An 8,744-nucleotide genomic window follows, 5' to 3' on the forward strand; every position below is an offset into this window, starting at 1 on the left:
GCCATTGTATAATTATATAAATTGTATGAAGACATTTTATCCAACTGTTGTTGAAATCAAGTCTTGGGGGAGATCACATGTGGGCAAATTTTAATCAGGCCTACCCAGTTAAGATCTTTTCCCTCTAATATGTTTTGCCTTCTGCTTTGCTTTCTTCCCCCTCCCTTCTTTGGGAGCTTTTGTGAAGACGATTAATCCAAGGGACAACTTTTGCCAGATGTTTTTAGAGCCCAATTCTGACAGCAGCCTTTGGATTATAGGCTTTGGGTGTGGCAAAACTGACAGTTTGTCCCTAGAAGACTTTTCTGCGATAACTATTTCACTGATGTTTAATTGAAATGCACCATTTCATCTCGAGCTGTGATCCTAAACACACCAAGGAGTAAACACCACTGGACACAGTAGGACTGATACTTGTCTATAAATATGCTGCAGGGGTATATCATCGTATGCAGTTTGCATTGCAATGATGCTTCTGCACCTTGTCCAAATGTATACCTTATAGTGATTTCATAGTTCCTTTGTATATTATACTTCCTCCAAAGAGATCAGGATAGGGTTTTCTTATATCAGCCCTGCAAAGCGGAATGAGAGAGCCAGCGTGGCAGAGCAGTTTGGGTGGTGGACTACGACTAGAGAAAAGATGTTATAGGGATGTTGTAGGTCAGAAGTGACTCACTATCTTCACTGCGGTGAAATAATTTGTCTTCCTTACTGAAAAAGGTGTTTTCCATTCCATAAGCCTTCTAGGAATTGTTTTATTCAGAAATGTGCTGTAGGGCCCACCAAGCCGCCTTCTCCCCAAAAAAGAAACTCAAACCTTACCAGATGCTAGCTCTACTTTTGTTCTTGATATCTTCCTCCTTTTATGGCCTCACTGCAGCCTGTCAAAGCTTCCAAAGATTCAAGGATTACCCCTGGTCCCTCTATAATTGCTCATCCCTGTCAAGGCCTGATCTTTCTGAAGCAAAACAGCAAATTAGTTTCTTTGCAACTGTAAAGATCTTGTTCTTTTTCAATCACAGAGTATGGTTTATTTTGCTATTTAATTTCCATCTTGTCCATCAACTTGTATTATTTTACACCAATAGAACACAGAAATAAAATGTCATTTTTCTAACTGGATTTTTCACTTTGTTGTTGTTTACCTTCAAGTCATTCCTGATTTATGGTGACGCTAAGGCAAACCTATTATGGGGCTTGCCTGGGAATATGCCAAACCACTATGCCAAATTGGGTACCTTACTGAAAGCTTCCTTAACTGCAGTGATGCCAAATTTCTGTCATCCAGTCATTCATTGGGCCATTTATCATGTGGTCAGTCTAAATCACCATTAACGAAATGATAAAAAGAAAAATCAAATTTTACTTTTTTTACTACAACTCCCAGACTAGGCTCCCTAGGCAACATTGGCCATGGTGTCTGGAGGATTTTAGGCGTTCTAGTCACATTTCCAAGTTTGACAGGCATAAGCTGCCAAAGAGTTCACAACTGAACACATCACAGATCTCCCTTCTGGATATTCCTCTGTGCTTTAAATATATGCACATCGTTATTACTGTCATAGAACACTTCATGTACTGAAAAAAGTCCTCTCAACATCTTCAAGAAGTTCTGGTCCCGTTCATAACGGAGGCGGCATGATAGCAGGATCACAGTCCTGTCGGAGCAGAGATGGTCCAGTGTATGGAGAAGAGCTTCAAACGTTTCTTCCAGATAAACTATGTCCGCACCCAAAATGACATCATAACTTCCTGGTGAGAAGCTCCCTAAATCTTGTCCCCAAGTCAGTTCTTTGACCACTGCTCTTGGCCCAAGGTCGGTGGGCAAATTGGCTCTTACATTGGACTCCAGGAATGCCAAGGCTGCCTTTCTGTCTGTGATTGTGACATGGGCACCTAAAGTGTAGTCCCCAAAGAGAAAAAGAGAGCTAAATGGGTAAAGAGAAATTACAGGTGTCTGGCACCACTTTCATAATACAAAGCTTTCCAAACATACAAAAATATCACAAATCATTACGTTGAATGATAGATTATGGTGATTGCCTTTTTTTAATGCATAGTCACATCATTCAGCAAAACAACCCAGAACAAAAAAGTGTTCTAATAGTCATTTGCTGACCCAGAACACTATTCCACTTTAATCCTGGTGGAACTTAGTATTAAACACAGCACTATATAAGTCCACAGATAGGATAAGACCTACAGACCAATAGCCCTGTTATAGGCCCTATCCAGATGGGCCCTTTGCCCGCAGCCCTAGAATGTCATGCATGTGCCACAGTTGTACAGCGCCATACATACGGCGTGTGCAACGATTACGTCGCAGCTGCGTTGCCTACATACGGTGCTGCGCAGCTGCAACGTAACTGCACCGTCTCTGGCATTTTGCGGTGCCGCAAAAAGGAGCCGCTTTTTGCAGCTCTTTTTTTGCTGCACATCAGCGCTGCGCAATTTGTACGCTGCGGCGTTCCTGCGCTGCAGAGAGGTGCCAAGGAGGCGCCTCTTTTTGGCGGTCTGCACCCCGTCATAGTTACAGTATCTGTCTCAAGGCACCTCACAACTGCAGGAGAGCTACAGAAATAATTTTTCAGTACCCAAATCTCCATCATCTTAGAAACCATTTGACTGAACTACTGCTAGGTTGCAACGGTAGATTTTTGCTGTCCCATTTAGCCATTAACAACCGTAAATGTGGATCCTCAGCAGTTATGAGATTATGAGTCCAGTTTAATATCTCGTAACTGCTAAACAGGATGTCAATTTATTACTTTAAAAAGAGTCTGGTAAAGAATGGAAAATAACCATACTATATGTAGCCTGCTCATCCACCACCCACTTCCACAATAATAAAAGTGACTTACACAATGAACATATCACCAGGGATATGTTGCCTGATAAAGAAATCACTGTCTGATAAGGAAATGAGTTTAAATGGCAACATTAGCTCCAGCTTCCCAAAAGAGAAACTCACCAAGCAGCGCAGCTACAATTCCCAGCAAGCCTGTTCCAGCTCCTAACTCAATTACCATGCGCCCTTGTAGATCAATGCCTCCCATCTCCAGGAAAGTGCACAACACAACAGCCTGGGCCAAGAGGAAAGAAATAACGCAATTAACAAAGAATGCTGATTTCAGGCCTGCATCCAATACAGCTTCCGCCAGAATCAGCAGCCTCCTATACACTATAAATACCTGCTCTGGGGATAGGGTTACAAATCAGGAGCATCCCAGGGCCTGGAATTTCATGGCCCAAACCTGAGCCCTAGAGATTGCACCTGGCACTGTGGCCACAGCATGGCCTGATAATAAGCTTTTGCCCTGAGATGCCTCCTCTCATGTTGAGACTAGGAGAACAGGGGAAAGGCCCCAAGATCTGTGGAAAACCTCTAAAGCTGGTGTGATAGAGGCCTTTAGCAGGAGGAAAAGTCCAGGTTCTCCTGGATGCAGAAGTAGATCAGTGGATCTGGGCTTAAACAGTGCCAGTGTTTTTCTCACATGAGAACAGAAAATAAAACTGAAATGTGGGTTCAATTGTGGTTGTTTCATTCTAGCTCAAGCCAGTCCCTAATCCACAGACTAGATAAAATGAGTACAAATATTCATTAAACAGCAGAATCCAGCCACCTTGGCAGTAAAACACTGTACAAATTATTGTTCTGTCTGGCTGCTTGTAAGCTACTCTTAATCAGGATGGTTAGATTTCGACTTTGAATTCAAGACCAGATAAGAAAAGGTGAACTCCCAATTTGATTTCATATCCCTGAACTGAATCAAATCTCTGTAGATTTGGAGCACAGCATCTTAAATTATTGTTTAAATATTATTTAATTAAATTTAAATATTATTTATTGGATTACCTCTTACACAGTATGGAAAACAAACTTATTTTGAAGGCATTTTTCACACTGTGAACGTTAAGTTTCCATTCAGTTACACACAAGTAATACATAGATCACAATAAAGGTGCTTGCTTTCACATACATCTTAGGTAAGGTTCATATGTATCTTTTGAAGTTGAATGCTCCTGATTGTAATCATATCTCACTATTCACACATGGAGGAATATGTGTGGGTAATCCAAGAAGTTTTCATTTGTATCATAAATTCATTATTTTCCATTGTGGTACTAGTCTTTATGCAATTCCCATATGCACTATAGTTTCATGCTGAAATTACATGCCTGGTAGTGCTTCCCACCCATCCCAATAAAAGATTAACTGATATTATTGTCATGTGGAGTATCTTATCCTTCTCAGTGAAAAACATTGCTAAAAAAGTGGCTTGCAAATGAAATAGAAAAGAAAACCTTAATACCAGGAACTTTGGGCCCATACAGACAGGCCAAAATAAAGCTGCTTCAGGTCACTTTGAAGGTATGCTGTTTAAATGATGTGTGTGTCCTAAGAGTGCAGAAGCTGTGCCAAAGCCATGCTCCAGTCCTAAGGAGTGGAACGTGGCTTTGGTGCAGCTTCCAGACTCTTAGAATGCATGCATCATTTAAACAGCATACCTCCAAAGTGACCCGAAGCAGCTTTATTTTGGCCTGTCTGTATGGGGCCATATTTAACATCTGCTAATATAAATTTGCTGAGCAAATTAGCCAGCTGACTTGATGGAGACATTATTCCATGGTATAGATTCACCTTTTACTTTTTTAAAAGAGGGTGCACTAATGAAGGAGAAAAAATATATGAGAATAACAAGGATAAAAGAGAGCTGAGTAAGAAGCATCTCAATTCAAAACCAAAAATAACACTGGAATAACAGATATACTTAACAGTACACGACAATTACTTTTGAGTAAACACAGCTTACCTACAAAGGATCAACCACCAAAAAAACCCCTCTAACAAAGCAGCTGTTGATGGGATTGGGTTTGACAGAAAAAAACAGCAACATATGCTTTTAACCAGCAAGAGGCAAAAAGGATAGATAATTTGTAACAGATTTCCTCTTGCCATACTAGCTGGAGTTCATGGGAACTTCAAACACAAGGTTAGGAGAATGGGAATAGAACTGGAGAAAGCTGCTATATACTGAGAATACATTCCAAAGTCTTCTATTTAGATGATGCTTATAAACAGGCAACACAAGTCAGGACATTTATACTACAAAATTGGCATCTTGTTTAGTTGAAGAGAAAGGACTAACATCCTGGATTTACGAAGCTCTGAAATATGGTTGAGGAAAATGGGCATGTTCAGTCTGAAAAAATCAATTGACAGGTGGTACGATCAGGTATTTGAAAGAATGCCATATAGAAGATGGAATAAATGAATGAATTAATTTTTAAAAACTTGTTTTCTACAGCTCTACAGCCAATCTGTTCAAATGAGGGGAGAAAAGATTTAAATTAAATATAAGGACTACTTGGACCTTGTCTACATGAGTGACATCCTGAACACTTGAGGTCCATTCCAAAATTACAGTCCTCTGATGCTATTATGCTAGTTCAGACTAAAGGAAAGCATAGGCTGAGTGGTTCCTTCACATGAAGTTTTCTATCCAGCTTTCCCCAAATTCCTTGGTCAGCCCTGTCAACTGCCCCATGTTGCTGCTGCCTCAACCTGCCCATGGGTCCAAGTTCAACCTGTTATCAAAGATGGTGAATTATACGCACCGCATCCCATACCACAGCGGCGACACCCAGCTGCTTCCAGTCCTGCTTGATTTTGATGGTATGGTTGGCAAAATAATATACAGAGGAAGACTGATGTAACTTTTGCACTCCCCAGAGAGCTGTGTCATTATAAGGAACCAAGGCCATCTTCTTGCCTATCAAGTCAAACAAAAAGAAAAAAGTCTGTGGGAAACCTCAAAAGCAAGAACTGCCTGAAGTGCATTCCCTCCTTCATGCATGCCTGGCATCCTATTAGTGATGTACACATGTACAAGTTTCCCTTATATGCGTATATGCTCTTTTGGGAACACAACAGGCGTTGGTACTCCTTCGTCTCCTCCCACTGCAGCACCCAAAGGTCCACCCTGACTTACTGAACAGTCCCTGAAACCCTCCCACATGGCTATTCCATGCTTTGAGGGGAGTGGGCAGGATCACAGGAGCATCCCCTGCAACCAGACGTAAGATGATGACGACAGTGTTGTGGTCTACAAGGGTCCTCCGAAGGTCTCGGTGCTGCCATGATCATTTTGTATCTGCCTATGGGAACGTAACCAGACACTTTTCTGATCCTGCCTGCCTGGGAAGCATTAAATGGCTATGCTGAAGGGTGGGCTTCAGAGGCTGTTCAGTAAGTCAGGAGGTGGTAGATGGCTCAGCCAAGCATAGGACCTATCATACTACTCAGAGCCATACAACATTGCAGCTGTTTTGATTTTCACCTCACTCCGTCTCAATAGCCCCAGGGGTGACAGTTGGAATGTAAAGGAGTAACATTAGCAACCAATCTCAGTTTGACCTCAACTGAGAAAAATAGGACACTTTAAAATAACATCATCATCATCATCATCATCATCATCATCATCATCATCATCATCATCATCATCATCATCATCGTAGCATGGAGGTGATCCTGTGCTTTCAAAGGCTCTGTGCAAGCTTTGCCAACTTTTAGCATCTTGGGCCCCACTGCCAGACTATGTCTGCTGCTCACACACTCACTCTGAAGAAGTATGGAGAGGCTTTGCCACCAAGAAGCTGGTGACTAACCAAACTGGGCACAGCAACTATTAACACAATGTGAAGTTGAAGGAATTCATGGCTGGCATCTTTGTGGGTTTTGGGGGCTATGTGGCTGGGTTGCAGAAGAGTTTATTCCTGACGTTTCACCAGCATCTATGGCTGGCCTCTTCAGAGAAGTAGCATCTTCAGAGATGCTTCAGAGCATCTTCAACATTCTCTGAAGATCCCAGCCACAGATGCTGGTGAAACGTCAGGAATAAACTCTTTTAGAACATGCCCATATAGCCCGAAAAACCCACAAAAAACTATTAACACAATGATGGTGTGAAACAGTTACAATCTGCTATTGGTAGAAGGCTCTCCCGTATTAGAGGCAAGACTCTTGATCTTCAAGATATACAAGGCATAATGCTTCAAAAAGGCACTGAGCTTTGGCAGCTGTGTGTTCAGAGGTTTTATCTTTTCCATTCAGTGTTCAGATTGTGAACTTGACAGAACATGGAAAGCTCTGTTTAAGGAGTTATTCGTGTGTTACTTTTAAGAGGAATGAATATGATGACACACTGAAGCCATCCATAACTAAGTACTGTAGTGCTAGGATGATGGGAGCCAGAGGAACGGTAGCTTCAGCACACTACTATGCACATGACTTAACTGCTCTGGCTCAGTGCTATGGAATTCTGGGACTTGTAGGTTTGTGAGACATTTCACCTTCTCTGTCTAAGAGCTGTGGTGACAGAACAAACTACAATTCCCAGGATTCCCTGCCACTGAGCCATGAAAGTTAAAGTGGTGCGATACTGGATTATTTCTCAATGGGACGGAGCCATGGAAGGCGTTCATTGCTATGGAATTCGGGGAAATGTAGCTTTGTGAGACATTTAGCCTTCTCGGTCTGAGAGCTCTGTTGAGACAACAAACTACAATTCCCAGAAGTCAATGGGATGGAGCCATGACAGTTAGTAGCCGCCTTCTCTGGCTCTCTGCCCGTTGATTGGGCGGAGAGGGCCGAGCTCGCGCTGGGTGTCATCCAATAGAATAGGCGGATTCGTCTTCCCTTGGCCCCGCCCACTCCTCAGTTCTGTGTTTAGAATGTTCGCAAAATAACGGTTGCCCACACTTCATTGCCCCCCCCCGAAGTCCTACCGCGTTACCAAGGTTACCAAGCAGGCCTGGCTCCTCGCGGCTCTTTGCGCACAGCGCGCTAGGCCTGGGAAGACGTTCCAGCCCTTTGAGGGAATCAAATCGCCGGCGCATGCGCACTAGAGGCGCCGGTGGGCGGAGTAATATAGAGATAGTAATAAAGGGGGGTTCTATATTTTAAGTCTCTCTAGGAACAGAGGAGGATTTTCTTAGGCCTTTGAGGGAGAAACACAGCGCCCTCTGCTGGTGGAGCAGCCAGTTACTGTATTCTTTTTTTCCCTGTTTGGGAAATAAATGTTCTATTTTAGTAGTAGTAGTAGTAGTAGTAATAATAATAATAATAATAATAATAATTATTATTATTATTATTACTATTACTATTATTATTCACACAGCACTTTTTTACTGTAATTCATTTCCACTTTATTTCAATGGCTCTTACTCCTGAATAACCACCTCCATTTTGGTGGCTAATTCTGGCCCTGCTGCAGTCCCTGCTTGCATTTTGTTGCTATAGTTCTCCTATTTTGAGGTGATTTAATTAAAAGAATGTCCATATTGCATGTTGTTTGTCTTTTTTTATTGATATTTTTAACAACAAATTCATTATAAATTGTTAGTGCACATAAACATAAACACGACATTAACATTATTTGATTTCCAAAAGCGTTATAAAATTATGTATTTTATATTGTTGTTTTCTTATTTATACTTTAATAAACCCTCCCCTTCCCCAAAATCACAACAATTAAACAGATCGGTGTAAACTAAAGCAAATTATATACTTAATATTCTTCTAAAGCTAATTATATTCTCACCATGATCTGTTGTTGTTTTTTTCTGTGAAGTGTGAACACAAGTAAAAGTCCATGCTATTTTGTTAATACGTTTAACATAATTGTGTGTTAAGTTTGGACAAGTTCCCTTTCTGGATCACAGCTCCCAAAACCTTACAA

At 41.5% G+C, this 8,744-nt stretch overlaps 1 protein-coding gene across 3 annotated transcripts; it reads right to left on the reverse strand.

Annotated features, from left to right (window-relative positions):
* Positions 1–1,360: 1,360 nt before the first annotated feature.
* On the reverse strand, positions 1,361–7,920 carry METTL21A (methyltransferase 21A, HSPA lysine). Of its 3 annotated transcripts, none has more exons than XM_042447032.1 (4): positions 7,792–7,920; positions 5,623–5,777; positions 2,975–3,086; positions 1,361–1,899 (listed from the first exon to the last, which is right to left on the reverse strand). In XM_042447032.1, exons 2-4 carry the CDS (start codon positions 5,767–5,769, stop codon positions 1,502–1,504), a joined length of 657 nt encoding a protein of 218 aa, XP_042302966.1. In that variant the 5' UTR covers positions 5,770–5,777; positions 7,792–7,920; the 3' UTR covers positions 1,361–1,501. The 3 variants fall into 3 exon arrangements, with proteins under 3 accessions (XP_042302966.1, XP_042302965.1, XP_042302964.1); XM_042447031.1 differs by having other exon boundaries at positions 7,809–7,913; XM_042447030.1 differs by having other exon boundaries at positions 7,800–7,894.
* Positions 7,921–8,744: the final 824 nt, after the last annotated feature.

This window comes from Sceloporus undulatus, chromosome 1 (assembly GCF_019175285.1).
Source record: "Sceloporus undulatus isolate JIND9_A2432 ecotype Alabama chromosome 1, SceUnd_v1.1, whole genome shotgun sequence".
Classification (NCBI taxonomy): Eukaryota; Metazoa; Chordata; class Lepidosauria; order Squamata; family Phrynosomatidae; genus Sceloporus; species Sceloporus undulatus.